This window comes from Saccopteryx bilineata, chromosome 6, assembly GCF_036850765.1.
Source record: "Saccopteryx bilineata isolate mSacBil1 chromosome 6, mSacBil1_pri_phased_curated, whole genome shotgun sequence".
Classification (NCBI taxonomy): domain Eukaryota; kingdom Metazoa; phylum Chordata; class Mammalia; order Chiroptera; family Emballonuridae; genus Saccopteryx; species Saccopteryx bilineata.
In genome coordinates, this window is record NC_089495.1 from 111,936,840 (window position 1) to 111,953,930 (window position 17,091).

At 39.7% G+C, this 17,091-nt stretch overlaps 2 protein-coding genes across 4 annotated transcripts in view; one reads left to right on the forward strand and one right to left on the reverse strand.

Annotated features, from left to right (window-relative positions):
• LCP1 (lymphocyte cytosolic protein 1) overlaps positions 1 to 14,842 on the reverse strand; it is an 86,865-nt gene extending 72,023 nt beyond the window's left edge. Inside the window, exon 1 of one of the 3 annotated variants that reach the window (XM_066235223.1) lies at positions 14,778 to 14,842. The gene's annotated coding sequence lies outside the window, so the exon portion shown is untranslated. Of the gene's footprint in view, positions 1 to 14,765 lie in introns of all 3 variants that reach the window. The other 2 variants (XM_066235226.1, XM_066235225.1) reach the window with 2 other exon arrangements.
• A 246-nt stretch (positions 14,843 to 15,088) lies between these two features.
• Positions 15,089 to 17,091, forward strand: part of LRRC63 (leucine rich repeat containing 63) — a 40,904-nt gene continuing 38,901 nt past the window's right edge. The window contains exons 1-2 of the mRNA XM_066235590.1: positions 15,089 to 15,659; positions 15,903 to 16,135. Of these exons, the coding sequence (XP_066091687.1) occupies positions 16,051 to 16,135 (85 nt within the window). The 5' untranslated portion in view covers positions 15,089 to 15,659; positions 15,903 to 16,050. The remainder of the gene's footprint in view (positions 15,660 to 15,902; positions 16,136 to 17,091) is intronic.

Here is a 17,091-nt window from a genome sequence, read left to right on the forward strand (position 1 = left end):
ACCTAGAAACACTGAGGTTGCCGGTTCAAAACCCTGGGCTTGCCTGGTCAAGGCACATATGGGAGTTGATGCTTCCTGCTCCTCCCCCTTCTCTCTCTCTCTCTCTCTCTCTCAATCTCTCTCTCTCTCTCTATCTATCTCCCCCCTCCTCTCTAAAATGAATAAATAAATAAAAATTTAAAAAAAAAAAAAAAAAAAGAACACACTGAACTTTCCTCTGTACCGTCCACATCTCGACTGGCATGGCCGTGGGCTGCTCTGCTGTATACACGGTGTTATGTCATCATCTGCACATGTGCACATGCTGCCACATCATCCTACAGAAACTGGGAGGGTTTTCCTTTTATTTGGTGCAGATTTCACATTTCTATCTTCTTTTGTTGCTTTCCTGTGACTGGTCAAAAGTGCATCATGACTTTACGGACACACTGTATTTGGCAATGCATTTTAAAAAACTTAAAAGTCATGTTGGCAAATCTGTAACTGATTCACCCAGGCGTCACTAACTTACAACTTTGGGTCTATGGTGGTGCTTGTACAGAAACATGGAGGTCAGTGCAGGTTTACAGACATTATTAACCTTAGCATGCGCAATCAGTGCAAGAAACTCAAGAATGTTGAAAGACTCTAAAAGAAGAGGCATACAGTTACAATGGAAATGAAAAGAAATGATTTGAAAACAAAAGTAGGTGAGAAAATAACAATACTTCTGTATACAGAATGATTAGTGCAATATTAAGAATGATGCTCAATGGTTGACAAATCATGCAAAATGTTGAAATGGCTTGATTTGTGCAATCATCACATCACTGTCATCATCAACTAAAAACAAGGGGGAAATATTGGATGCTCAATGTTAATTCAGAAAAAACTAGAAATTTGTGTAATTAACATTTCATGGTGAATTGCTGCTTAAAGTTGTTCAAGGCATGGATGGTTCCATTGGCTCAAAGCCTGTTTTACCAAAGTTTGTACTGGGGTTCCAGTACAGATTCATGCCTCCATTCACTCACTTAACCAATATTTATTAAGTACTTACTATATGCCAGTTAGCAGCAGACGCGTTAGAATAAAATAGTGGACGCATCAGAAAAAAGTTCTCAACCTTATGGAATTTACATTCCAATTGGCAGAGACAGATAATATATAAGAAAACTTAAAAGACTAAATATATAATATATTAGTGGTAAAGAAAATTAAATCAAGAAAGGGAAATAAAAGTCTCTGTGTGCAGTATATGTTCATCTTTTGGGGGGGGGGGTAGAAGGTAATGTGGAATTGAAATTCTAATAGGGTTACCAGGAAAAGCCTTACTGAGAAAGTGACAATTTCTTGAGTAGACACATGAGGGAAGTGCAGGCTGACAGTGAGGGAGTGGAAGTGGAGCAAGCCCTGCAGATATCTGGGGTAAGAAAACTCCAGGCAGAAAGAACGAGTGCAAAGGCCTTGAGGGAAAGGTGCACCTGTCATTTCCTAGAGGCCAATGTAATGTAGCAAAGGCCAGGTAGCAGATGAGGTTAAAGAGGCCTGGTCCCACTGTGGGCTTTTACAATAAATGGGATAGGAAGTCATTGCTGGCAAGGTGGACTAATCAAAGGGCTGCAGGACTTGATATATGTTTGAAAAGGATCCTCTGACTGCTGTGTCATGATTAAACCAAAGGAGGGCAAAACCAGGTACAGTCTGACCAGAGGGAGATTGTTGCAGTAATCCAGGTGAGAGTCAATGGTGGCTTGGACTTAGGCCTTGGCAGGGTGATGACAAGAAGTCATCAGATTCTGTGTCTGTTTTGACAATAGACTTGAAAGAATTTGCCGAAAAATTCTTTGTGGTATACAAGAAAGTGAAGAGTCGAGAGTCAATTCAAGCTTTTGGGCCTGAGACACTGGAAAGGTGGAGTTGGCATTATCTGATGTAAAGACTAGACGAAAGCTAATTTGGAGATGGAGAATAGCAACAGTTCACTGTTATATCTGCTATGCCTGTGAATGATCCGATTAGGAGATATTAAGAAGGTAGTTGGATGTGGGTCCACACTGTACATTTAAATTTGGAGTCATCAGCATATTGATAAATTAAAAGCTCACAGTTTTAATGAGAACACCCGAGAGTGCCTGAAAAAATAGAAGAGGTCCAAGCTCTGAGCTTGGGAGCACTCCAACATAAAAGGAAAATGAAGAGGGACCAACAAAGTATACCACAGAGGGACTCTGTGCATAGCAGTAGGAGATGAAGAGGGGTAGGCCATTATGATGACTTAGAGGCCTAGTGAAGATACAGTATATCTCAAGTTGGGAAGAGGGATCAACCTCTGAAAAGCTGTTGAGGTCATATAAGATAAGGACCGAGAACTAACTGACCACTGGATGTGGAACCATGGAAGCCTTTAGTAGTAAGAGAGGCTGGTGAAGGAGTGGGGCCAAATGCTCATTGGAGTGGTTTTCCACAGGACAGAGGGAAGAAATTGGAGACAGCAACCATAAATTAAAAAAAAAAATTTATTGTAAGGGAAGAAGAGAAATGTTGCCAAAGCTGGCTCAAGGGGAAAGTGAGCTCAAGAGTGGTTTTGTTCTGTTTTATTTTAAGACAAGAGAAAGAAATAACAGTATGATTCTATGCTTCCAGGAATTATACAACAGAAAAAAGAAAAAAAAGTGTATATATATATGTATATATATATATATGTGTGTGTGTGTATACATATATATGTACACACACATATAAACACATATGAGATATATATATATATATATATATATATATATATATCAAGAGACAGAGGGAAGATTTGTTGGAGCAATTTTCTTAAATAGATAAGAGAGAATAAGCTCTAATAAACAAGTGCAGGGCTTAGCCTTGACAAAGAGCAGGGACAGCTCATACACAAAGATAGGAGAGAAAGCAGATTAAATGGTCACAGGTGCTGGGAAGTTGGCCTGTGAGAATACTTCTGACTATCTCCATTTTCACAGTGAAGGAGTTTGGGGAAGGAGCTATGCAAGTGTTGCATAGACAGGAGTGTGTATAAAATAGTTGTTGACAAGTTTGAAAGAGTGAATGCTGTTTAGGGCATATAATATGGCTGAGCAACATTCAAGGCTACATTTTTAAAAGATATTTTTCTTTTAATTACTTTTCATTTTAAAATAATTTCAGAAGACAAAAGAGGTACAAAAATAAGTCAAAGAATTCTCATCTGCTCTTCATCCTAATTCCCCAAATTTTAACACCTTACATTACCATAGTATAATTGTTAGTATTGGGAAATACTTCTTTTAATAATTTGTTTTTTAAACTTATTTATTGACTTTAGTGAGAGAGGAAGGGAGAGAGAGAGATAGGAACATTGATCCATTCCTATATGTGCCCTGACCAGGGATCCAACTGCCAACCTCTGTGCTTCAGGACGAAGCTCTAACCAACCGAGCTATCTAGCCAGGGCAGGAAACACTTAAACCCATTTTTGTCACTATAAGCTTACATACAAATGTATTTGAAAATAGTCTTATGAAATCTAGCCTGTTCACAGAAGAAAAGAGGTTCTAAATTTCATTCATCCATCCAACTTATTGGACCCATATGTGGTCCAAAACCTGAACACCTGGTATGTGCTTCAGGTGAGAGAAAATTTGAAAATGTGTCAAATATCTAATTAAAACATTCTAGGGACTCCACAAAAAAGTCAAAGGTTTTCCAAAATGAAACTGAAAATTTGATGAAATATTCTGAACTTCTGATGCAGTAGATGTGTCTAATTAAACATTTCTTTGACAATAAGATGTTGGACTACTCTGTGATTTCAGCTATACACTGTACTTTGAAAGAAATGAATCTTGAGGTGAGACAGAATATACTAGGCCACAAGTCAACTTGTGTGACCAGATTAAGCCAGGATAGCAAGGTGGTTAAGAGCACAAGCTCTGGAGTTACAAAGGCTTGGGTTTCGAACCTGGTACCGGGATGTATGGTCTTTGAGACTTTGGACAAGCTTCTTAGTCCCACTTAAGCCCATTTCTTCATCAAAGCAGGAAAAGTAGAAAGCACTCATACCCTAGCATAGTTACAAGGCATACATGAGGAAGATGCACAGAGAGTGCTTAGTATGAATACTAACCAAAAATACTAGGATTCATATTTAATAGTTTTTACTATAGTTACTATTATTATTAGTCACCTTTCCGTACTTGAGTGTAAAATGAAGGGAATCAACCAGACCAGAATTTCCCTAACATAAATAAATACCTGGAAAAATGATCCTCGGCTTCCAGAGCTGCCTTTAACTATATTTTACATCAGCAAACATAAAGCTTGGCAGCTGCAGTTAGATACTAACTGTAAGTCCAAAATCAGCTTAAAATTAAATTAAATCAAAACAATAACAAAAAAAATCAAGTATTTTAATAAGGATAGTGGTGATTTTCTGGAAATTAATCACCTTTCATCCTGTGAGCACGGTGCTGATCTCCCCTGGCCCCTGCATTCACTGCCTGTGTAGCTGCTGTGTTCTGCAGTAGCTCGATTCTCCCACTTTGCTGTTTTTAAACTACTGCAGCCTTCAGTGATATCATTTGGCCTTGACTTTGCACAAGCTCAGGATTAATTTGAAGCTGGTTCATTCCTCATAAGCCCTTAAATATGAAGGGAGTAGGTTGGCCTGAAATCCATGTTCATCCCGTCCTGCAGATCTTATAGATTTTCAGCCCCAAAACTTTCAGTGGCCCTCTATTGCCAGTCAAAATCTTGGCATTGAAATTCTTTCCAGAACATATTCTCCAATAATACACCTCATAAGGAGTTAATATTCAAAATTTACATATAAAAAAACTTAGAAAACTCAACACCAAACAAACAAACAAACATCCAATTAAAAAAAAGGGCAAAGGACCTGAATTGACACTTCTCAAAATAAGACATACAGATGGCCTATAGACAAATGAAAAGCTGCTCAACATCACTAATCATCAGAGAGATGCAAATTAAAACCACAATGATATCACCCCACTCCTCTCAGAATGGCGCTCATCAATACATTAACACAGGGGTCGGGAACCTATGCCTCACGAGCCAGATGTGGCTATTTTGATGGCTGCATCTGGCTCGCAGACAAATCTTTAATAATAATAATAAAAACATTAAAAATATAAAACATTCTCATGTATTACAATCCATTCATTTCCTACCGCTCATGTTCATAGTTGCAGGTGGCTGGAGCCAATCACAGCTGTCTTCCGGGACAACACCAAATTTTTATTGGATAATGTGTAACGTACTCGGGTCATTGTATGGCTCTCACGGAATTACCTTTTAAAATATGGGGCATTCATGGCTCTCTCAGCCAAAAAGGTTCCCGACCCCTGCATTAACAAGAGTTGGTGAAGATGTGGAGAAAGGGGGACCCTTGTGAATTGTTGGTGGGAATGCAGACTGGTGCAGCCACTGTGGAAAACTGTATGGAGTTTCTGCAGAAAATTAAAAATGGCTTTGCCTTAGGACCCAGCAATTTCACTTCTGGGAACATATCTGAAGAAACCCAAAACACTAATTTGAAAGAATATATGCGCTCCTGTGTTTATTGCAGCGTCATTTACAATAGCTGAGATCTAGATCTGAAAACAGCCTGTCTTTTTTTTTTTTTTTCCTTTTCCACGTAAGAGGAGGGGAGATAGAGAAACAGACTCCCCCATGTGCCCTGACCAAGATCCATCTGACAAGCCTCTATTTGGGGCCCATGCTCACAACTGAGCTATTTTTAGCACCTCAGGTAGAGGCTCCATGGAGCCACTCCCAGTGCCCAGGGCCAACACACTCAAATCAATTGAGCCATGGCTGTGGGGGGTGGAGGGGAGTGGAAGGGAGAGGAGAAGAGAAGCAGATGGTTGCTTCTTCTGTGTGCCCTGACCAGGAATCAAACCCAGAACTTCCACATGCTGGGTTGATACCATACCACTGAGCAAACTGGCCAGGGCTGTATTTACTCTTTAAGTTGATAAATTGCTATTTGCCTCAGAATGAAGAGTAAGTCAGTACAAAGCAACTCTGTTCACCTATGATTCTAAATAATACAGAATTTTTTGGAGGGTTGAACAGGAGCATGCAGTCCATACATGTTAAGGGCATGACATGTCTCTTGTAAATTTAGGACTAAACCCCAACTGGTCCCAAGGTCTCAGAATCAGTAGATTAATCTCCCAAAGTCTGTTGTGCATCAAAAGAAGGATGATTTGCTTTTGGAACACCTTTCCCATTAGCCATTCAAAGGAGGGTTACATGAAAACCTTGAGCCTCTTCCACCTTTGTTAGGCTCACCAGCTGCCTCAATGATGCTGAGAGCAAGGCAGCTTTCATCTTTGGGTTACTGGTTGAAATGCTTCATGGATTCAACATGGATTAATAGCAGCTCACAAACTCAACTCATGTGAAGAACTAGTCAAGGTCTCCTTACTTACATCATTGTACTTGGACTCTTTCAGGCACAAACTATAGGTCCTCTGCCGCCCAGAGGGGTATAAGGATAAGCGACAGGATGTAGGAACCTGTGCAGAGCATGACACTTGTCTCACAATCTGAGAGCTACAGACTAGGTTCTCTAACAAACGAGACATTAGCAAAGTATGATACTTTATGGATAAACACCCAGGATTCATGCTCTAGACCTCTTAACCAAACACTTCGGTTAGCATCAATTATAATCACATAAAGCAGGGACAATGCAGATAGGAAACCTGGGCTATTTGTTTGCTTTTCCATTATTTTTTTTTTGTAATAGAGACAGAGAAAATAACAGATAGGGACAGACAGACAGGAAGGGAGAGAGAGAAGCATTAATTATTCACTGCGGCACCTTAGTTGTCCATTTCTCATATGTGCCTTGACCAGGGGTGCAGGGGGCTATTGCAGAGCGATTGACCACTTTCTCAATCCAGTGACCTTGGGCTCAAGCCAGCAACCTTGGGCTTCAAGCTAGTGACTTTTGGGCCCAAGCCAGCGACCATGGGGTCATGTCTATGATCCTATGCTCAAGCTGGCAAACACGCATTCAAGCTAGTGAGCCTGTGCTCAAGCTGGATGAGGCCATGCTCAAGCCAGCAACCTCAGGGTTTTGAACCTGGGTCCTCTGCATCCCAGTCCAATGCTCTATCCATTGTGCTACTGCCTGGTCAGGATGGGCAATTTGTTTTCTAACAACTAGTATCTGTGAAAACTCATCTTTACCTGGCATGACACTAAGTCCTTGACATAGAAAATCTCCTTATATCCTCATAGAATCCTGTTCCATAGAACACCCATAAAATTTGGGTGTTTATCCATAAAGTATCATACTTTGCTAATGTCTCGTTTGTTAGAGAACCTAGTCTGTAGCTCTCAGATTGTGAGACAAGTGTCATGCTCTGCACAGGTTCCTACATCCTGTCGCTTATCCTTATACCCCTCTGGGCGGCAGAGGACCTATAGTTTGTGCCTGAAAGAGTCTAAGTACAATGATGTAAGTAAGGAGACCTTGCTTACCTTAAAATGGTAGGTACCATTTTACCCAACTATACAGATAAGAAAACCACAGGGGCTTAGAGAGGTTAAGCAGCTGGTCCAAGGCCACAGAGCTAACAAGTGGTAGTGAAGGATTTAAACCAAGCTGAGCTATGTGATGCTGCCTTTGATTGAAATTTGATGCAGATACTAGAATTTTCAATTACCATATTCCCCCATGTATAAAATGCTCCCATGTATAAGACACACCTTAATATTGTGGCCCAAAATTTTAAAAAACTGTACTACATAAAGTTATTGAACTCAAGTTTTATTTATCATAAAATTCATACAACTTCTCATCACTGCCAAAACTCCCATCCATTAGCTTGTCCTCATCTGTGTCTGATGATCAATCACTGTCTTCCTATATTGCCTCATCCATCTATGGCATTTGAAATGCCACATGTCTTAAATGACTTGACAACAACCTCAATCTTGATATTATTCCAGGATCTTTTCACCCAGATACAAACTTCTCCAATAGTTAGTTTCTTCACTCTTCCTGCTGGTGTTAAACTGTCCCCAGAAGACTTCATCCATTAGTTCCATTCGTCTCTCATGGCAGCTTTGAAGGGTTTGTTAATGCTGACATCAAGTGGTTGCAGCTGGCATATCAAGCCTCCAGGTATGACAGCAAGCTTTTTTTTGCTCTGCAGCAATCTCCTTTGTGTTTTTTTGTCACATGTGCCCTAACCTGATGAAGTACCAATAGGGCAGGTTTGTGTAAGAGCCCACCTGGTTGCCTTCTCCAAACTTTCTCAAACCAGTTCTTCATCTCATCCTGATCCATCTAACCCTTGTCATGAACATGGACAATCACTCCTTGAGGAATGTCTTCTTTTGGCATTGTGTTGTGTTTGAAAATCAGCATAGGAGGCAGCTTGGTTCCATCAGCACAAGCTAGAACAGCTGTATAACGGCTCTTTTCATGTCCACTTGTCTTCACAGTTACAGTTTCACCCCCTTCTTATCAACAGTTCTGTTACTTGGGACATCAGATTGAAGGGGGACTTTATCCATATTTGCAATCTGTCCCAACTCAAACTGATGTGTCTTCTGACATTGAATGACAAAACAATGAAATTCAAGGACCTTCTGCTCATAGTTTTCAGGCATCTTTTGGGCAATTCTAGTGTGTGTACGCATGCTTAGTCCATTCTCTTTCATCAACCTGAAGCACCAATGGTGTCCTTCTTTGAAATCAGTAATTTCTTTTTCATCAGCAGTTCTTCTTGCCTCATGCTGAACCGTCTTTGTGGACACAGGAATTCCAGCTGCCCTTTGATCTTCAATCCATATCTTCAATTCCCTCTCTAAATCAGGCCATTTTGCTGACTTGTCTCTCATGGCCTTCTTCTGCTGTGGTGTTTTCAGTAGGCTTTCTTCTTCCTATAACCAGTCTTGGATTGATTTCTCATTTGGAGGAGGACCTAACTTCCGTTCAGAAGCACGATTTCCACTCACTTTTGCAAACTAGATCATTTCTAACTTGAATTCAGCACTGTACAAAACTCTTCTGAGCCATTTCTGGGCAGAATGTGGCAAAATGTAACCTACTGTTATATACTGGTAACAAGTGTGAAACAATGAGCACAAAGACAAGAAGTGCAAAAAAGCAGGAAATGCAAGTAAAAAAATTTACAACCACTGTATAAGATGTACCCAGTTTATACCCCAATTTTTTGAAAAGGGTGGGCCTTATACATGGGGAAATATGGTAATGTGAGATTTGTGGAGTAAGATTAAATATGAAATCAACAGTTAAAACAATACCTTCCAACATTGACATTTTATCATTCTCAGCATCAAGGGCCATGTTGCTTATTCAACCTAACATTAATGAAGCAAATATTATTTATCTTTTTTTTTGGTGAAGGATACAATCATACAATATATGTAGATATCTAACATCAGCTGGATGCCGCCAAAAAATCCCATAAGATAACTGAAACTAAGAAAATATAAAATTGTTTCTTAGTATTAAACCTCAATTAGTTATAATTATAAATAAGAAAAGCCTTTGAAAATGATTTAAAATTTCTCTTCAATGTCTAAAATTATAAAGGATCAAATGAATATTTATAAGTTGTTTGAATAAAATTAAAAGTTTAGCATTTAGCAAAGTACTTTATGTACTAATAAAAATTCTAGATTGAATGACAAATTCATGAATAGGCTTTTTTTTTTTTTTTAAATATACTTCCATTTTTATTAGGTTTCTACCATTTTTTTTTTTTTTTTTTTGTATTTTTTCTGAAGCTGGAAACGGGGAGAGACAGTCAGACAGACTCCCGCATGCGCCCGACCGGGATCCACCCGGCACGCCCACCAGGGGCGATGCTCTGCCCACCAGGGGGCGATGCTCTGCCCCTCTGGGGCGTCGCTCTGCCGCGACCAGAGCCACTCCAGCGCCTGGGGCAGAGGCCAAGGAGCCATCCCCAGCACCCGGGCCATCTTTGCTCCAATGGAGCCTCGGCTGCGGGAGTGGAAGAGAGAGACAGAGAGGAAGGAGGGGGGCGGGGTGGAGAAGCAAATGGGCGCTTCTCCTATGTGCCCTGGCCGGGAATCAAACCCGGGTCCCCCGCACGCCAGGGTCCCCCGCACAACACTCCACCACTAAGCCAACCGGCCAGGGCATGAGTAGGCTTTTAAATAAAGAGGTATTTGTCCCTTCATTGTGTTTAAAAGTTTTTTTGTTCTGTTTTTTGCTGTTTTTTTTTTTAAATTTATGATGCAGATTGCATGACATTTCCTTAATAATAATTTTTTTCTGAAAAGAAAAACTAGAGAGCAGGACCACTCTCTAGTTCAAAGGAAAGGAAATAATTATCATGCTGAAGGCAAAAAGAAATAACTCTATAACTGGCCAGAAAGCAACTAATAGTTATAACTACTGATAATTTTTTTAAAAAGTTAACAAGTACTATCTTATCCACTAAGTGCAAGAAATGCCTTTACCCCATGATTCCTGAAATTCCTAAAAGGAAAAACTAAATTTCACAAACATTTAAGAGAACATTTTTTTAAATTTAATTTTTATTTGTTCATTCATTCATTCATTTTAGAGAGGAGAGAGAGAGAGAGAAAGGGGGGAGGAGCAGGAACTCCTATATGTGCCTTGACTAGACAACTGCAGGGTTTTGAACCAGCAACCTCAGCGTTCCAGGTCTATGCTTTATCCACTGCGCCACCACAGGTCAGGCTCACTGCTTTACCCACTGCACCACCACAGGTCAGGCTCACAAACAACATTTTAGAGAATCCACTTATAATGACAAGAACTGCATGTATTTGGAGTTATTAGAAAAGATGTTTTCTTTTGTAAGGCATTGATGATTAAATTAATACAATACATATCTAACTAAAGATGGTTCACACTCAGGATCATAAAACTATTTTTTCTTTTAAATTTCTCTAAATCCTGCTATTTTTACCAGCTTATATAAGAAAAGAATGCCTCCTTGCATAGTTGAGTATGATTTTGAAAAAACTAAGACATCTGAAACTATTTTGTTCATTAAAATTACAGTTTATGTAGCTCAAGTTTCCCTTCTTAAGTGGCAGGTGAGTTACCTGGCACTTTATACATATGGAACTGTAAAGATCATCCACTAAATTCAACTTCCACATTTTTATTTAAACTAAAAGACTTACAGTAAATATTAAAATATATCGTATCTTCAGTTACAACTGAATAAGTGTACCATTCTGCCGGCTAAAAAACTGGAATTTCTTATTATTATTTAAAGATTGTGTTTATTTATTTTAGAGAGAAGAGAGAGAGAGAGAGAAAAGGGGAAGGAGCATGAAGCATCAACCCCTATATGTGCCTTGACCAGGCAAGCCCAGGGTTTGAACTGGTGACCTCAGCATTCCAGGTTGACACTTTATCCACTGCACCACCACAGGTCAGGCAAAATGCTGGAATTTAAGTATGAGAATTTTCATACACTGTTGGTATGGGTCTCTTGCTTTTAGGCAAAAGCGAGAGCCATCAGGACTTTCAACACAGCAGTGTAGGAGACCTCCAAAACAGTTGACTCAGTTATAGTCCATAATTTTGCAACTCAACGACACTGGCGTCATCATGCTGTAGAGAGCAAGTGTTTTTCCAAGTTTTAGTCAGATTTGTCTCGTTTCTTTCCTGTTAAAGGCGCTTTGTTTACAACAGCAGACCCAACAGTGGTAACACCTCCAGCCACAGCAGGCACTGCCCCTTTCACCAGACCTATTTATTCCCACTGAAGGCACAGCTGTAACAGTTGTTTCTTTTCTCTCTTTCTTTTTATTGAATATATTGAGGTGACACTGGTTAACAAAAGTATACAGGTTTCAGGTGCACAATTCTACATTTCACCTGCACACTGTATTGTGTGTTCACCACCCCAACTCAAGTCTCCGTCCATCACCATTTATCCCTCTATCTCCTTTTTAATACCCCCCCCCCCCCGCAATCACCACACTGTTGTAACAGCTGTTTTGGACACTACCAGGTCCTTTCCATCAATCCAAACCACACCACTAGTGGTGGCACCAACAGCTCCCTTTTGTAACAGGGAAGATATCCCGGGTCACACGGGACAACGTGCCTGCCTGCTGCTGTGGGTGATCTTTCACTGAACTTTTTGGTGGTTCATCACCAAGGTAAAATGGGATTTCTTGATTTCTGACTGATTCATGATAACCGGATTGGGGCTGCCGCCTGGGATCGGGACCAAGTGGAGGGAGCGGGCAGAACCAAGACCAGCAGAGGCGGCCTGAGTCCTGGCACAGCAGGGGGCAGCTGCGGGCTCCGGAGGCACTTCCTCCAGCTGTGGAGCCAGTAGACTCGTATGACCAAGGCGGCGGCCTCTGGCTGCCGACCTGTCGCCCGACGCGACCCCGCCCCCTTTGCTGCCACCTTGGTTCATTTTTAAAAAGAACTTCTAAAAACGAATACGAGCCTAAAAACTAATATGGGGTAAAAACACAAACTACTCTAGCTATTTCCATAATGTAACATTTTGATTAAATCTATATTGACCAAACTGCGTAGTAAATCTGTTTTAAAAGAAACAAAGAGGAAAGGTAAATGAAAAATACTAAAGATTTCTAGCAACAATTTCTACACCATTCCGACAGCGCTGTCCGCTGTCGGTGTCTTTCACCAAGAGTGAATCTGAGATTCTCTAAGTATTCACCATTATTTAGGAAAATCAATAGCATTACTTGCAGGGTGCTTAAGGCTGCTTTTGCATAAGGCTTTTATCTCTTTTTAGCAACATAATAAAAACAAAAACGCAGAATGTATATCCTTGGTGCTTACTCTTACTCTGGCCTCCTTAATACAATCTAGTTAAGAGTGAATGTGTTGTGGTTTAGTTTGTCAAGATTGATTACAGGTTCTGCCAAATTGCAAAGCTAATGGGACAAATAAATAGGTTGTAATGCACACTGGGTAAAGTAGACTCTTAAAATCAGAGAGAGCTATATTATTTTAAATTTTTTTATTTATTTATTCATTTTAGAGAGGAGAGGGAGAGAGAGAGAGAGAGAGAGAAGAGACAGAGAGAGAGAAGGGGGGAGGAGCTGGAAGCATCAACTCCCATATGTGCCTTGACCAGGCAAGCCCAGGGTTTTGAACCGGCAACCTCAGCATTTCCAGGTCGACGCTTTATCCACTGCGCCACCACAGGTCAGGCCTTTTTTAAATTTTTTTTTTTTTTTTGAGAGCTATATTATTTTAAAAGACATGGTTATTTTTTTTTAAGGAAAATGGGAAATTGAGGTAGTAATATTTTCAAAATAAATAATAAAGCAATCCATATTGAATGTGATCTGTGCCTTCCAAATCCAGTCTTCATTTGTACATCATTTCCATAAATGAAGCATGTAAGATGTGTTAGATAACTGACATGAACATATAAAACACACCAAGCCATGGGTTTTCATAATAAGTATTTCATTTGCCTAGATGGTGCTAATAGAAGTAGTAAGTAGTAGAAGACAAAATATCCACAGCTAAGGAGGTTACATATTAAACAGCCTTAGGTTGTGCCTGGCACTTGCTTGAAGAAATCTGCAGGGAATAAAGCCTGATATCTGATTCCACGTGTAACGAAGCATTATAAAACAACAACAACACAGATAAGCATGTCGCCTGGATTTTGACTATGCGATACTAAACATAAGTTTTAAAGGCCAAGCATTTGTCAGTAGGGCTGAATCCCAGCAGTTCTTTCTCACAGTTCAAAATTAAGAGCATAGGAACCTGACTCAATTTATATATTGAAACATACACATTTTTATGCTTAAAAATATAAACATTTTTCACATTAACTTACAAAATATGCACAACAAATATTACTTGAGACAAAAACTAACAATCAGATTTGCCTATTGTCAACTTTCTTGTCTTTCTGAGAAGCTAATCAATCTATGAAGTAGACACAGGCAAAGTGGAATAAATTCATAATCTCCAGTCTAATTGGAACACTGTAATCTTACAAGGAAATCGTATGCTAATATTCTAAAGGAAAACAAGATGCATAATATTTCCCAGAGTCTGAAGCAATACTTTTTCACTTCTTCATTAACTTTTAAAATATGTGCTTGCTCTTAAGGAGAAAAAAGAAGACTTGGTTAGGAATAAACCTTGAAAGATCCTAAAACCTATATAGAAGTTTCTCATCTTCCAACACCTGTTACTAAAGTTTCAACACTTGTAATTAAAACAACAATAAAACTTGTAAGGAAGCTCCAGGTACTTTACTTTCTGGGTTGGGTACATACCTACCTATTTAGTTCTCTTGAGCGCTGCTTCTCGCTCAGATCACCAGAGAAATATGAACACACATGCAACACACACGATGTACTGATCACTGTACCTGCGGTTCATCAACACCATGACAGACGAGACAAGTCACAAGACAAATGACTATGATAGTGAGAAATAAGCTTCTTTTAAAGTTCTGCTTGGATCTTTAATTCCCTTACTCCTACACAATTCCTGTTCTTCCAGGAACTTTAAAGAATCAGAGAGACAGCCCAGTCGGCGTTCAAGGAGGAGAAAGAAAACAAACTATTGGCTTTTTGGGAACATTGCAAAACCATCAACCACTGCGACATTAAAGAATGCTAGCTCAGATCCTAGATACCCGAGTTAGGCATGGTGTAATCGAGAGAAGTAAAAAATAAATAAAGAAAATAATAGTGGTCACTGTCATTAAGAATAAAATAGTAATAATGATTGTCACCACCGGGTTCCGTACAGCAGCTGCTCATGGAGCGGGCTTCTCCTCCAGCCCCTACCGCCCGCAGCTTTGCCTGGTAGCCCCACACCTGGACTAAGAAAAGCAACCCGGCTCCAAGCGCAGCGATTAGGGGCGGGGCCGACTCGGCGGGACTCCGCCGGACTCCGCGGGCACGCGCCCCGCCCCGCCCTGCCCTGCAGTGCCGCCCTCCCCTCCCGCGCCTGCTCGGCCCGCGGGCTGGGTGGGTGTATTCGCTTCCGGCTGCTGGGCTTGTCTGGTTGGCTGTGACTGCAGCGCCAGGCTGCTTCCTTTTCCGGCTGCATCCGACAGGGAGGCCTGCTCCACATCGCGCGGGCGGTGGCTCGCTACCTAAATTCCGACAGAAAGGGGACAGCTCCAAGATGAAAAGTCGTTTGCTTTGAGAAGCAGCTGATTGCTTCTCAGTAGAAGTCCAAGTACCTCTTCCAATAACGTGGAAGGAAAATCACCGTCATTAAGAGGGACGTACTACCAGCGAGCTTACCTTGAGCGCTCCTGTGCAGTTATCTTTAGGGATAAAACTGCCCATTTTCTGCAGCTCCAAAGTTTATTCCAGACTGTCAACGGAATAGTGATGTACTAGACACTTTGATAGTGCCCTGAAAACTAATAAGAGCCGGAGTCCATCTTCTGGCATTTATTTCTAAGCAGTACTGATTGGAACAAGTCCTGGAAAATCCCATTGCGCCGCAACCATCGTAATTTTGGATTGAATAGTTAATAGTTCAACTATAGTGGTTGAAATTCAAAATAAGTAATTATTACAAAGGGAAAACTCAGATATTGTAAGTCTCCAGAGATTATCACGGAGGAGGGGAGTGTAATATGGAAGGAAAAATTTTTGACTTAAACTTTTTCCAGGTTTGTATAGTGATAACGTTTTGGAAGTAGAGAAAAAAATGCGTGTCATTTCTACTGTCCTGTATTTACTAGCTGAAAGAGCACTGGCAGAATGAACATTTTGCTAATTTAGGAGATTTTAGAATGATTGGTAATAGTAAATGTATTTTCAAATTCTGTATTAATTATAAACCTAAGTTTTTAACTAGATTCTCTCTAAAAGTTTTAAAGAATTATTTTCTTACCCTCTTTTTTTTTTAATAGGAATTCTGCTTGGATTCAGAATAGTATTAACAATGATTTTCATTAAGATGTAATCTAGATTCAAATAAATTCAGCAACAATTCAAACATATTCAAAAGCTTTTCAAGTCTCAACTAATTGCTGTGAAAAGCAGAACTCATTAATTAAAATGCAAAACCACCCACTACTTCTTCGAAGACCTTTACCTCCAAAGCTCCCTAAGGTGTCTTTGTATAAGAAGAAAGTCCATATAAGTATGTATATTAATCAGATGTTATTAACTATTTTTTCATAGAAAGGTCTCAACCTGCACAACTCAAAATCACAATATTTAAAGACATTAATAGCCAGTAACTGACAAATGTTGTAAGATAATAGCATTAAGTTTAATTGTACAAGTACAGTTGATTCTCACTGAATTCTGTAGGTATGAATTTACCTAACTGCTAAAATTTATTTGTAACCTTTAAATCAGTATTGTTCTGTGTTTTTTTTTCTTTTTAACTCAACAATATATGATGAAGAACACTACAGAGCAGTATATAGGCTTTTTTTTTTACTCCTTTTAATAATAGGTGAAACTATGCAGGAGAGGGGTATACATATGGTGTATATATGTGGTAGTTCTCAGTTATTCTGGAGACGTTGAGGGCAGTGTAAACATGTTCCAGCTGAGGTTGAACAGGATGTGTTCTGCCTTCTGTGTCAGCTCTCATACTGTAAACAAGTGCACTTTTCCCAGTCTCTTTAGTGCCATTGTTTTTGAGTACAGTATTTTTTCTTTTTGTTGATGATTTTGCTGCCTAACATGTCCCCCAAGCATAATGCTTAAGTGCTGTTTAGTCTTCTTAAGCACAAGAAGGCTGTGATGTGCCTTACAGAGAAAAATAAGTGTGTTAGATGAGCTACCTTTAGGCATGGATTAGTGTTGTTGGCCATGCGTTCAGTGTTAATAAGTCAACAATATATGTTAAATAAGGTCTCTTTAAAATAGAAACACATGTAAAACAAGATTATGTGTTGAATGGTTGTTGATAATGTTGAGATCAGAGGCCTGCAGGAACCTAACCCTATTTTTCCTTGAAGAACGTGTGAACCTTTTAGCCAGTGTCAGAATGTTATGTTCATAAGATACCTTGGTCTGACATCTGGCATTGAAAATAAATGTAATCTTTGCTCAACAAGTTTCAAATAAGAAAGAGATGATGAT